The sequence below is a fragment of the Elephantulus edwardii genome, unplaced genomic scaffold (assembly GCF_000299155.1).
Source record: "Elephantulus edwardii isolate Elephantulus edwardi_28Jun2011 unplaced genomic scaffold, EleEdw1.0 scaffold00146, whole genome shotgun sequence".
Lineage (NCBI taxonomy): Eukaryota > Metazoa > Chordata > Mammalia > Macroscelidea > Macroscelididae > Elephantulus > Elephantulus edwardii.
The window spans coordinates 5,544,215-5,558,446 of record NW_006399896.1 but is presented as its reverse complement, the minus strand read 5'-3'; the positions used below and the strand labels follow the sequence as shown (position 1 = coordinate 5,558,446).

The window sequence follows — 14,232 nt, the reverse complement described above, 5'->3', positions numbered from 1 at the left end:
TCTTTGTCACTGTAGAGAAATCCAACTGATTTTTGTATGTTGATCTTGTATCCTGCTACTTTGCTGAATTGGTCAATGATGTCCAATAGTTTTCTTGCTGAGTCTTTAGGGTTTTCTAGGTATATTATCATATCATCTGCATAGAGAGATAATTTTACCTCCTCTTTGCCAATTTGGATACCTCTTATTTCCTTTTCTTGTCTTACTGCTATTGATAAGACTTCCAATACAATATTGAATAAGAGAGATGAGAGTGGGCATCTTTGCCTAGTTCCTTGAACTAATATTTTTAAAGTTGTTATCTTCTCCTGTGTTTTTGGCCACTGTTCAACCCATATAGGATTGTTACTAGTCCATTCTAAGGCAGGAGCTTCATATGCAACAGTGGCCGTTAGGATTGGGGTGAGTTTCTGGAATCTCTTATTTTCTAAGTATGGTGTTATCAGCTCCAGAATCAATCAAGCACTTAAATGTTTTCTGGGCAAATTTCATGGTGAGTTTGGGGTTTTTATGCTCTTCAATCTCTGATACTCACAGTATTTGGGGCTTCCTTTGTTGTGGAGCTAGAGCCGCTCCACACTCCATTTAAAGGAGTACCATTCTTGTGGTATCTTGGTTTACAATCACTTTTCCAATTATATCCTTTTCAGCACTTGGGGCATAAAGAAGAAGACTGGTTGGATGGCTTTGTATTTACCTTTTTGGGACAGTCTTTCTTCCAATGTCCTGAATTTCCCCCTTGGAAGCATGCAGCACCTCGAGGATTTTGCTGTAAGGCTGTAGCAAAGGCTTGAGCCATTAGAGTAGCCTGATTTGACGTGTTACCTAAGTCTTGTGTGGCTAGCATCCAATCATCTATAGTACCATCTCTTAAGCCTACACTCTTGAGTCATTCCATCCCACACCATGTGTCTTATGAATTCTTTTCATTCTGCTGCATGGGCCACTTTCCGAGTGATATTCTTTTCCACTCTTTCTACAAAATCTGTGAAAGGTTCATTGGCCTTTTGCTTTAAAGCTGACAGTTTTTCCTCTTCCTTTTCTGTATGCATTATGTCCCAAGCCCTGATGCCACATAACTTAACTTGATCAAAATACTGTGGAGAAGGGGAGCTCTGGTGGCCTAGTGGCAAGGAGCTGCAACTACAATCCCAGAAATTCATGGTTCGAATCCACCAGATGCTCTTCTGGGGAAGGAGAGACAATCTCCTCCTGTACCAGTCAGATCTGATTTGACGGTACACACACACACACACACACACACACACACACACATAATAAAGTAAAAAAAAAGACTGTGGAGGGCCCTGCAATTCCTGTGCTGCTAAGCCAAAAATAGGGCCCTCGCCTATAAAGGACTCAGTTGTCAGCTGTATTCCTTGCTGGTCACATTTGTAGAAGGCCATCCACTGAACATATAAAGATCCTGGGAGTACTGCCCTCATCATCTTTCCAATCCTGAGGGGTGTTTAAATTAAGGCTCAAGGAATTAACTTATGCTTTCTCCCATGGAGAGTGCAGACCACTCCCAGTCCAACAGATGCAGCAACCATCTTAGGCTAGCACTTATTCAGAGCTAGGTGATCTGCCCTGGCCAGAGGCTTCCCCCTCCTCCCTGGCATTCCCCAAACACAGGTAGGACCCCTAACTCGAGTAACAGGGGTGTCCTGGACACCTCAATGGAGGCGAGGAGCCACTTTGAGAAGGGAAAAACAGGATCCTCCTTTCTCATTCATGTACTTTGGGGGGGAAACTACTATCAGGCTTGACCACATGATATCCATCACTCAAGTAACAGGGTGTTCCTGGGCCCCTTGACTAAGGCAAAAAGCCACTTCAAGAAGGGAACTAAGATCTTTCTTCTTGCTCCTTCGGGTTGTTGTTGTTGTTATGTGCCGGCGAGGCGCGTGGGGCGCGAAGTGTCCCGAGGTATAACAGCCCTATTCTCTGCTCTGTCATGTGCCTCTCTCTCTGTCTCCCACACTCCTATCCCGATTATCCCAGTCACTGAATCAATCCACCTCATAGAGGGTCTTCTCCTCCTGCGCTTGTCCCTCCACCCTCCCAAGCATGATGTCCCTCTCCAAGGGCCTGTCTCTCCTTACAACATTTCCAAAGTATGTCAGACGAAGCCCCAGAATCCTTGCCTCCAAGGAGTAGCCTGGTTTAACCCTCTCCAAGATGAATCTGTTTGTTTTCTTGGCAGTCCAGGGTATATTCAATACTCTTCTCCAACACCACAGCTCAAAGGCATCAATTCTCCTTCTATCCTCCCTAGTCATTGTCCAACTCTCTGATGCATAACAAGTGATTGCAAAGACCATGGCCTGTATCAGGTGCACCTTAGTCTCCAGAGAGACACAATTGCTCTTAAATACTTTAGAGAGGTCCCTAACAGCAGACTTTCCCATCGCGATACGATTTTTTATTTCCTGGCTCCTGGTGCCAAGAGTGTTGACCGTGGAGCCAAGCAAACTAAAGCTGTGAACAATCTCTATCTCTTCACCATCCATCCTGATGCTGCCAATTGGTCCAGTGGTGAGAATCTTTGTCTTCTTGACATTGAGCTTCAGTCCATACTGAAGGCTGCATTCCTTGACCCTCTGCAGCAAGTGCATGCGGTCCTTCTCAGTTTTGGCAAACAGGTTTGTGTCATCTGCGTAACACAGATTGTTAATAGATCTTCCACCAATCCTGACGCCACACTTCTCCTCATAGAGCCCAGCATCTCGGATAATCTCCTCTGCATACAGGTAGAAAAGGTATGGAGAAAGGACACATCCCTGGCGTACACCCTTCTCAATTTTGAACCATGCGGTGTTACCCTGCTCTGTTCTGACGACTGCCTCTTGGTCCAAGTATAGGTTTCTCATTAGCACGATTAAATGTTCTGGGATTCCCATTCTTCTCAGAGTCAGCCACAGTTTGTTATGATCCACACAGTCAAACGCCTCTGCATAATCCATGAAACACAGATAGGCATTCTTCTGGTTTTCCCTGCTTTCAGCTAAGATCCATCTAACATCAGCTACAATACCCCTAGTACCATGACCCCTTCTAAACCCAGCCTGGACTTCTGGCAGTTCTCTGCTATTGTGCTGTTCCAGTCATTTTTGGATAATCTTCAGTAGAATCTTACTTGCATGTGAAATCAATGATATTGTTCTGTAGTTTCCGCACTCAGTTGGGTCACCCTTCTTTGGAATGAGAACAAATTTGGATCTCTTCCAGTCAGTTGGCCAAGTGGTTGTTCTCCAGATTTCTTGGCACAACTTGGTGAGCACATCCAGGGCAGCATCTGTTAGCTGAAATATGTCAATTGGTATACCATCTATTCCTGGGGCCTTATTTTTTGCTATTTCCTTCAAAGCAGCTTGAACTTCCTTCATCATCATAGGCTCTTGCTCAAATGTTATTTCATTAAATTCTTCTGTATCCGCCAATTCCTTTCGATACAATGACTCGGTATATTCCTTCCATCTTCTTTTAATACTTCCTTGATCATTTACTGTTCTGCCTAAAGCATCCTTGATTATAGCAACTCGAGGTTTGAATTTGTTTTTCAGTTCCTTGAGCTTAAAAAATGCTGAACGAGTTCCGCCCTTTTGATTTTCCGACTCTAGCTCCTCGCACATTTTATTGTAAAATTTTGTTTTGTCATTCCGTGCTGCCTTTTGGAATCTTCTGTTCAGCTCTTTAGTATCTTGAATTCTTCCTTGTGCTTTGGCTTCTCCACGCTCCAGTGCAATCTTCAGAGTTTCTTCTGACATCCATTTTGGTCTTTTCTTCCTCTTCTGTCTTTGTAATGACCATTTGCACTCTTCCTGGATGATACATTTGACATCCTCCTACAACTCATTAGTCTTCGCTCATTAGTGTTCAAGGCCTCAAACCTGCTCCTGAGATGATTCTGAAATTCTGGTGGGATGAAATAAAAGTAGTATTTTTTTTTATTATTATTTTGTGTGCGTGTACCGTCAAATCAGATCTTACTGGTACAGGAGGATATTGCTCCTCCGTGTACCTCTGGGATTGCAGTGCAGCTTCTTGCCACTAGGCCACCAGAGCTCCCCAAAAGTAGTATTTTGGCTCCTGTGGATTTGGTTTAATTTTCCTCAGCTTCAGCTTGAACTTGCATATGAGTCGTTGGTGGTCTCTTCCACAATCAGCTCCTGGCCTAGTTTTCACAGGTGATATTGAGCTTCTCCAGATGTTTTTTCCACAGATGTAATTGATCTGATTCCTATGCATACCATCAGGTGAAATCCATGTGTATAACCTGCATTTATGTTTCTTATAAAACGTATTTGCAATGAATAAGTCATTGATTGTACAAAATTCAATCATTCTATCTCCAGCTTCATTTTTGTCACCAAGCCCGTATTTTCCAACTACTGATTCTTCTTCTCTGTTCCCAACTTTTGCCTTCCAGTCACGCATTATTATCAATGCATCTTGATTGCATGTTCGATCGATCTCCGACTGTAAAAGTTGGTAGAAATCATCTATTTCTTCAGGTAGTTTGGAAAAAACTGCTGTCAGACTTGACTATGTGTGACACGTAACTAAAAAAACAGGGTGGTCCTGGGACAGGGTGGTCCTGGGAACCTAGACGGAGGCAAGAAGCCACTCCCAGAGGGGAACAATAGGCTTCCTCCTTGCTCATTCAGGTATTTTGCTGGAAAATCTGTCAGGCTTGACCACATGGGCCCCCTATCTCTAGCAACAGGAGGTCCTTGAGCACCTCGATGTAGGCAAGAATCCATTTTCAGAAAGGAACAACAGGCTTCATTCTTGCTCATTCAGGTACTTGGGGAGAAAACCTACTGTCAGACTTGATCATGTGGGATCCCTAACTCAAGCAACAGTGATGTCCTTGCCACCTCAGCTTAAGCGAGAAGCCAATTTTAGAAGGGAACAACTGGCTTCCTCTTTTTTATTCAGGTACTTGGGGGGGGGAACTTCTGTCAAACTTGACAACCTGGAACACCCCTAACTGAAGCAACAGGTGGAACATGCACACACCTACAGATGAGAGAAGCCACCTCCATAAGGGAACAATAGGCTTTGTTCTTGCTTATTCACATACTTTGGTGAAAAACTGCCGTCAGACTTGACCACGTGGAAACCTTAACTGAAGCAACAGGGGTCCTGGCACCTTGAAAGAACCGAGAAAACTACTTCCAGGAGAGAACAATAGGCTTCCTCCTTGCTCATTCAGAAACTTTGGTGAAAAACTGGTATCAAGCTTCCTTACATGGGACCCCTAACTCAAGCAACAGGGGGTTTCTGAGCACCTCCACAGATAAGAAGTCACTTCCAGAAGGAAGCAACAGGCTTCCGCCTGCTCTTTCTGTTACTTTGGGGGTGGGGGGGAACAGCTGTCAGGCTTGACCACATGGAACCCCTAACTCATGTAAAAGCTGGCTCCTGGTCACCTTGATGGAGGTAAGAATCCACTTCCAGAAGGGAACAACAGGCTTCCTCATTGCTTCTTTAGGTATTTTGGTGAAAAAATTGCTGTCAGGCTTGACGACGTGGGACCCTGAACTCTTGCAACAGGGTATCCAGGGCAATTCCATGAAGTAGAGAAGCCACTTCCAGACACTGTCAGGCTTGATCACATGAGACTCCTAACTCAAGCAACAGGACGGTCCTGGGCACCTTAATGGAGGTGAGAAACCACTTCCACATGGGAACAGCAAGCTTCCTCCTTGCTCATTCAGATACGTTGCAGAATACTTCACCCTTGAGTCCCTCTATCCTTCTACTCCTGAACCATTCTTCCCCTCTACCCTTCTACCCCTGAACATCTGAAACCCTGTGCCCCTCTACCCTAATACCCTTGAACCCCTGAACCCCTCTGGCCCTGCACCACTCTACTCCTGAACTCCTGAGACCCTCTGACTCTCTGCGTCTACAACTAGACCCCTCTATCCCTCTTCCCCTGAATCCCTCTACCAATACCTTTGAAATTCTGAACCCCTCTACCCTTCTGCCCCTGAACCCATCTACCATCTATTCCTGAACCTCTTTAACCCTGAAAAAACCCTCTACCACTCTATCCTTATACCTGTGAACCCCTCTACCCCTGAACACCTCCACCTCTTTACCAATGAACCCCTCTACCTCTTAACCCCTCTACTGAACCTCTCTACCATAACCTCTCTACCTCTGAACCCCAGAACCCCTCTACCCCTGAATCCCTGAATATCTCTATCCCTCTACCTTTCTACCCCTTTATCCCTCTGCCCCTGAACCCCTGTACACCTGTACTCATTTACTCCTCTACCCCTAAACTTAACTACTCCTTAACCCTTCTACACCTCTGTGCCTGAATCCCTCAACTCCTGAAAACCTCTACCCCTGAACCCCACACCCCTGAAATCTTCTGCCCCTGAAACCATCTATCCATGAACCCCTCTAGCCCTGAAACCCTCTACCCCTGAAGCCTTTGTCCCTCTGCCCCTGAGCCCCTCTGCTTCTGATCCGCTCTGTTCCTGAGCCCCTGAGCCCCTGTGCCCTTTAGCCCCTCTGCCCCTGAGCTTCTCTTCCCTTGAGCCCTTCTGCCCCTGAGCTCCTATACCCCTAAGTCCCTCTGACGCTCTGCCCCTCTGCCCCCTCCACGTGAGCCGCTGAGCCCTCTGTTCCTCCGCACCTCAGCTCCTGAGCTGCTCTGCCCCACTGCCCCTCTACCCCTCTACTCCTGAGCCTCTCTGCCCATGAGCCCTTGAGCCACTCTGGGCCTGATCGCCTATGCTCCTCTGCCCCTGAGCCCCTCTTCCCCTTAGGCCCTCTGCCCTATCACCTGAGCCCCTCTCCCTGTGAGCGTTTCTGCACCTGAGCCCCTGTGTTCCTGAGCCCCTGTACCCTTAAGCTCCTTTGCCCCTGATCCCCTCTGCCCCTGAGCCCCGCTGCCCCTGAAATCATCTGACCCATCTGACCCTGAGCCCCTCTGCTCCTCTGCCCCTGAGCCCCTCTGGCCCTCTGCCCCTCTGCCCCTGAAACTCTCTGCCTCTGAGTGCTTCTGCCCCTGAACCCGTCTGGCCTTCTTCCACTCTACCATTCTGGCCTCTGCCCCTCTGTCTTTCTGCTCCTGAGCCCCTATGTTCCTGAGCCCCTGAGCCCCTCTTACCCTGAGACCTTCTGCCCCTCTGTCATTGAGGCCCTCTGCCCCTCAGTCCCTCTGCCCCTCTGTCTATAAACTCCTGAAACCCTAAACTTCTCTCTTAACCCCTCTTCTATTGACCCACTGTACATCTTAAGCCCTGAATCCTACCCATGAACCACTCTACCCCTCTACTCCTAAATCTTTTACCCCTTTAACCCTCTACCCCACTAGCTCTCTGTCCCTGAACCCCTGAACCCTTGACTGAAATCCTCTACCCCTGAAGCCCATATCCCCCTGCCCCTGACACTTCTACCCCTCTACCCCTGAAATCCTTTACTCTTGAACCCCTGGGCCCCTCTGCCCCTGAGTCCCTATGCCACCCTGCACCTGAGACCCTCTGCTGCTGAGCCCCCTGCCCCTGAGCCCTTCTGTCCCTGAATTCCTCTGACTCTGTGCCCCTATGCCCCTGAGACACTTCCCCTGAACCCCTCTACCCCTAACACCTCAGCCCCTGAACCCCTCTGCCCCTTAACACCTCTACCCTGAACCCCTCTACCCCTGAACTCCTATACCACTTAACCCCTCTACCCCTGAACCCCTTTGTCCCTCTGCCCATGAATTCCTCTAACCCTCTACCCTTACTCCTGTACCCCTGAAGCCCTCTATACTTTTACCTTTGAATTTTTTGAACCCTCTACCCCTGAAATCCTCTACCATTGAACCCCTCTGCCCCTTTGCCTCTCTACCTCTGAACCCCTGAATCCCTCTACCCCTCTAACCCAACCTTCTACCCCACACCCCTGAGTCCCTCTAACCCTGAAACCCTCTATCCCTCTACCCCTCTACTCTTAAACCTCTCTACCCCTCTACCCCCCCTATCATTCTACCCTTGAAGCCCTCTACCCCGAACCCCTGACTGAAATCCTCTAGCCCTGAAGCCCAGAATCCCCAGCCCCTGAACACCTCTGCCCCTCTGCCTTTCGGCCCCTTAGCCCCTGAGTCCTGGAGCCCCTGAGCCCCTCTATTTCTGATCCCCTGTGCCCTTTAGTCCCTCTACCCCTGAATCCCTCTGCCCCTCTGTCCCTCTGCCCTTGAGTCCCTCTGCCCCTGAGCTCCTCTACTTCTGAACCCCTCTACCCATGAACTCCTTACTGAAACTCTCTACCCCTGAAGCCTTGAACGCCCTGTCCCTGGACCCCTCTACTCCTCTCCCTCTCTACTCCTAAACCCCTCAACCCCTCTAACCCTCAACCCGTCTATACTTCTACCCCTCTACCCCTGAATCCCTCTACATCTGAACTCCTCTACACTTGAACCCCTGACTGAAACACTCTACCCCTGAAGCCCTGAACCACAGTGCCTCTGAACCCTACTCCCCTCTACTCCTGAACCCCTCTGCCCCTGAGCCCCTGAGAACCTCTACTCTTCTTCCCATCTGCCCATACACCCCTAAGACACTCTGCCCCTGAGACACTCTGCTCCTGAGCCCCTCTGACCCTCTGACCCTGAGCCCGTCTGAAGCTCTGCCCCTGTGACCCTCTGCCCCTCTGTCTTTGAACCCCTTTGCACCTGAGCCCCTCTGCACCTGAACTCCTCTGCTCCTGAGCCCCTGTGCCCTTTAGGCCCTCTGCCATTGGACACCTCTTCCCCTCTGTCCCTGAGCCTCTCTGCCCATCTGCCCCTGTGCGCTCTGCCCCTGTCCCTCTCTGTCTCTGAGCCCTTCTGCCCCTGAGCCCCTCTAGCCCTGAGCCCCTGAGCCCCTCTGTTCCTGAAACCCTTAGCCCCTCTGCCCCTGAAGCTCTCTGTCCCCTCTGCCACTGAGGCCCTCTGCCCCTGAAGACCTCTGCTTGTGTGCCCTTGAGCCTGTTTTTGCCCCTAAGCCCCTCTTCCCCTGAGCCCCTCTGCCCCTGAGCTCCTCTGTCCCTCTGCTCCTCTTCCCATGGGAACCTGAGCCCCAATGCCCTTGAGTCTCTCTGCCCTGAGCCCCTTTGCTCCTCTGTCCCCCTGCCCATGAGTCCCACTGGCCCTGATACCCACTACCCTCTGACCATCTGCCCCTCTGGCCCTGTGCCCCTCTTCCCCTGAGGCCCTCAGTCCCTCTGCCTCTCTACTCCTGAACCCCTCTGCCCCTGATCCCCTTTGCCCCTGAACTCCTCTTCCCCTGAGACCCACTGCCCCTGAACCCCTCTATCCCTGAGCTCCTGAGCCCCTCTTCCCCCTCTGCCACTGAGGCCCTCTGCCCCTGAACCCCTGATGCCTCTGCCCCTGAGCCTCTCTTTCCCTGTCCATCTTCCCCTGAGCCCCTGACCTCTCTGCTCATTTGCCCCTTAGCCCCTCTGTCCCTGAGCCCCTCTGTCCTACTGCTCCTCTTCCCATGAAAACCTGAGCCCCTCTGCCCCAGAGCCCCTCTGCCCTGAGCCCCTCTGCCTCTTTGTCCCTCTGGTCTGCTGATGCTGGCCTCTCTGCCCCCTACCCTGAGCCTTTCTGCCCCTAGCCCCTCAGCCCATCTGCCCCTGAGCCCCTCTGCCTCTCTGCCCCTGAGTTACTCTGCTCCTCTGTCTCTCTGCCTTTGAGCCCCTCTTCCCCTGAACACCTGAGCCCCACTGACCCTGAATTCCTCTACCTCTGAATCCTTGAGATTCTGAATGCCTTGACCCCTCCACCCTTCTACCCATGAACCCGTGAAACCCTCTACCCCTCTGTCCCTGAACCATTCTATTCTTGAACCCCTGAGACCCTCTGCCCCTCTGCCCCTCTGCCTCTCTATCCCTCAGCCACTCTGCCCCTCTGCTCTTCTACCCCTCTGCCCCTCTACCCTCTGCCTCTCTTCCCCTGAGCCCTTGAGACTCAGAGGCCCTGAGTCTGAGAGTCCCTGAGCCCCTCTACCCCTGAGCCTCTCTGCCCCTCTGCCCCTGAGTCCCTCTGCTGCTGAATCCCTGAGACCCTCTGCCCCTGAGCCCTTCTGCCCATCTGCCTTTCTCCCCCTGAGCCCCTAAGACTCTAGGCACTGAGTTTATGAGCTCCTGGTCCCCTGAGCCCCTCTGCCCCTGGGCCCATTTGTCCCTTAGCCCCTCTGCCACTGTGCTCCTCTGGCCCTCTGCCCCTGAGCTCCTGAGCCCATCTGCCCCTGAGCCCCTGAGCTCACCTGCTCCTGAGCCCCTCTGCCCCTGAGCAACTCTGTACCTTTATCCCTCTGCCCCTCTGCTCTCTGCCCCTCTGCCACTCTGCCTTTGAGCCCCTCAACCCTGAGCCCCTCTACCTCTGAATCCTTGAGCTTCTGAATCCCTTGACCCCTCTACCCTCAAGCCATTCTGCCCCTTTTCCCCTGAACCTCTATGCCCCTTTACCCCTGAACACTTCTACCCCTTTACCCCACTACCCCTCTACCCCTGAGCCCCAGAAACACTCTACCCCTGTACCCCTGAAACACTCTACCCCTGAACCCATTTACTCTTGAATCCCTGAGCCCCTCTGCCCCTTTGCCCCTGAGCCCCTGAGCCTCTCTACTCCTCTACCCCTGAACACTTCTGCCACTCTACCCCTGAACCCCTAAACCCCTCTACCCCTAAACCCCTCTATCCCTGAGCCCTCCTATCCCTGAACCCCTCTTCGCCTGAACCTCTATGCCCCTGAACTCCTTAATCCCTTTATCCCTGAATTCCTCTATCCCTGAACCCCTCTACCCCTTCCCCTCTATCCCTTAACCCCTCTATCCTTGAACTCCTCTACCTCTGTATTCTTCTGCCCTTGAGCCACTCTGCCCCTCTGCTCCTCTGCCCCTCTACGCATGAATCTCTGACACCCTCTACCCCAAATCCCTGAACCCCTCTTACCCTGAACCCCTCTACTCCTGAACTGTTCTATCCCTGAACCCCCCTACCCTTGAAACCCTCTACCCCTGAAGCCCTCTACCCCTGAAACCCTGATTCCCTCAATCCCTGAGCTCCTTTACCCCTGTACCCTTCTACCCAACCCCTGAACCGTTCTAATCTCTCCCCATGAATTCCTCTTCCCCTGAACCCCTCTGCCCCTCTACCCATGCACTCCTGAATCCCTGAAAACATCTACCCCTAAACCCCTCTACACCTGAAACCTTCTACCCCTGAAACCCTCTACCCCTCTACTCCTGAACCTCTCTACATCTCTACCTCTGAACCCCTCTACCTCTCTACCCCTGAACCCCTCTACCCCTGAATCCCTCTACTCTTCTACCTTTCTCCCCCTCTACTGCAAACCCCTATACCCCAAATCCCTCTACCCCTGAAACCCTCTACCCCTGAAATCTTCTACCCCTTTACCTCTGAACCTCTCTACATCTCTACTGCTGAACTCCTCTACCACTCTATCCCTGAACCCCTCTACCCATGAATCCTTCTTCTCTACCTTTCTCTCCCTCTACCCCGAACCAATCTATCTCTGAACCCCTCTACCCTCTATTCCTGAACCCATCTACCCCTCTACTACTTTATCCCTGAAGCCCTCTACTCTTGTACCCGAGTCCTTCTGTCCCTCTGCCTGTCTGCCACTGTGCCACTCTGCCCCTGAGCACTTCTGCCCTTCTGCCCCTGAGCCCCTCTGCATGTGAACCTCTCTGCCCCTCTGCCACTCTGTCACTCTATCCCTGAACTCCTGAGCCCCTCTAGCCCTGAACCCTACTACCCCTGAACCACTCTGCCCCTGAGCCCCTCTGACCTTAAGCCTCTGAGTCCCTCTACCCCTCTATCCCGAACCCTGCTACCCCTGAACTCCTCTACCCCTGAACACTGCTGTCCCTCTTCCCCTCTATCCCTCTACCCCTGATCCCCTCTACCCCTGAAACATTCTACCCCTGACCCCCTCCCCTGAACCCATGAAACCCCCTTCCCTGAACTCCTCTGCCCCTCTGCCCTTGAACCAACCCCTCTTTCCCTCTGCCCCTGAAAACTTAAACCCACTAACACTGAACCCCTCTGCCCCTAAGCCCCTCTGACCCTGAGGCCCTCTGCCCCTGAGCCGCTCTGCCCCTGAGCTCCTCTACCACTCTGTCCCTCTATTCCTCTGTACCTCTGCCCCTCTGCCTCTCTACCCCTCAACCCCTTTACCCCTGAGCGCCTGAGCCCCTCTGCCCCTGAAACCCTCTTCCCATGAGCCCCTGAGCCCTTCTGCCCCTGAGCTTTGAGCCCCTCTGCCCATGAGCCTTTCTGTCCCTTTGTCCCTGAGCTCCTCCGCCCCTGAACCGCTCTGCCTCTCTGCCCCTCAGCCCCTGAGATCCTCTACCCCTGAACCCTTCTAACCCTGAACACCACTACCCTTGAACACCTCTGCTCCTCTACTCTTGATCTTCTAAACCCCTCTATCTCTGAACCACTCTACCCCTGAGCCCCTCTGGCCCTGAACCCCTTTGTCCCTCTGCCATTCTGTCCCTCTACACTTGAAACCCTGAACCCCTCGACCCCAGAATCCCTCTATCCCTCTACCACTGAACCTCTGAATTCACTAACCATGAACCCCTCTGCCCCTGAGTCCTTCTGCCCCTCTGCCACTGAGCCCCTCTGACCCTGAGGCCCTCTGCCCTGTTTCCCCTTTTCCCCCTGATTCTCTGAGCTCCTCTATCCCTCTACTCCTTTACCCCTACACCCTTCTATGCCTGAACTCCTTTACCCTGAAGCTCTCTACCCCTGAAACCCTCTACCCCTAAAACCCTAAACCCTTTAACCCCCTTGCCTCTTTACCACTCTATCCCTCTTCCGCTCTATCCCTTAACCCCTCTACCCCTGAACCCCCTTACTCCTGAATCCCTGAACCCTCTGCCCCTGAACCCCTGAAGCCTTCCGCCCCTCTTCCCCTGATCTCCTCTTCCTCTGGACCCCTGAACTTCTGAACTTCTTGACCCCTGAGCCTCTCTACCCCTCTGCCCCTGAGACTTTCTGTTCTGGAACCCCTCTGAACCTGACCCCTCTGCTCCTGAGTTCCTCTGTTCCTGGGCCCCTCGGTCCTTGAGACCCTCTGCCCGTCTGTCCCTGATACCCTCTGCACCTGAGCCCCTCTGCCCCTGAGCTCCTGAGCCCCTCTGCTCCTTAACCTTTCTGTCCCTCTGTCCCTGGGTCCCTCTGTCCCTAGACCCTTCTGTCCCTGAGACCCTCTGCCCCTCTACCCCTCTACCCCTGAACCCCTAAACCCATCTATCCCTGAACCCTTCTGCCCCTGAACCCCTCTGACCTTCTGTCCCTCTACCCCAGAAACCCTGAACCCCTCTTCCCATTAGATCCTCTACCCCTCTGCCCATGAACTCCTGAACCCCTCTAACCCTGAGAATCTCTGCCCCTGAGCCCTTCTGCTCCTCTGCCTGTAGCTATGAACCTCTTTGCCCCTGACAGAGACATGAGTAAATGAATTCTGAAAAAAGAGCAAAAGCGCTGAGGCAGAGGTCCTCTTACAGTTTAACACTGTGGAAAAGCCCCTTTCTTAGTTTCCTTTCCCTATGGATTTTTAGTTTAAGCCAATCATCCTAAAAAAGTTCAATCTCTGAAGACTATATTTTCCTTATACTTAAGTGTTGCCAACATAACAAGGGGTAAGCTTAATCTTTAAACTAAGATCAAAGTTCAGACATGGCATCTCCTCAGGTGGGAAGCTGGGAGGAATTCTCTGTTTGTAGAGGGCATCCAGTATCTCCTCTTGGGGGCTGGGCAGAATTCTGTTTGCAGAGGGTGCTCAATCTTGTCTGGACTTTAATCTTAGCTGTGTCCTGGCAAACGCTATGCCAGAGAATCCTCACCTCTGCCCCTCTTTCCCGCTACCCATGAATCCCTGAAACCCTCTACTCTGAAACCCTCTACTCCTGAAGCCCTGAACCCTTCTGCCCCTGAACCGCTCTGCCTCTCTGCCTCTGAACCCCTCAGCCCCTCTGCCCCTGAACCCCTCTACCTCTAGACTCCTGAACTATTGAACCCCTTGACCTGCCTACCCTCTACCCCTGAACCTCTGAACCCTTCTACCTCTAAACCCTATATACCTCTACTCTTCTACCCCACTATCCCTGAACCATTCTACCCCTCTACCCCTGAACCCCTGACGAACCCCTCTACCCCTCAATGCCTCTACCCCTATACCCCTGAAACCCTCTACACCTGATCCCTCTG

At 51.8% G+C, this 14,232-nt stretch overlaps 1 protein-coding gene across 1 annotated transcript in view; it reads left to right on the top strand.

Moving 5' to 3' along the window:
* LOC102844384 (nicotinamide phosphoribosyltransferase-like) overlaps positions 1-13,418 on the top strand; it is a 45,085-nt gene extending 31,667 nt beyond the window's left edge. Inside the window, exon 2 of the mRNA XM_006894601.1 lies at positions 13,356-13,418. Within this exon, the coding sequence (XP_006894663.1) occupies positions 13,356-13,418 (63 nt within the window). The remainder of the gene's footprint in view (positions 1-13,355) is intronic.
* The last annotated feature ends 814 nt before the right edge of the window (positions 13,419-14,232 follow it).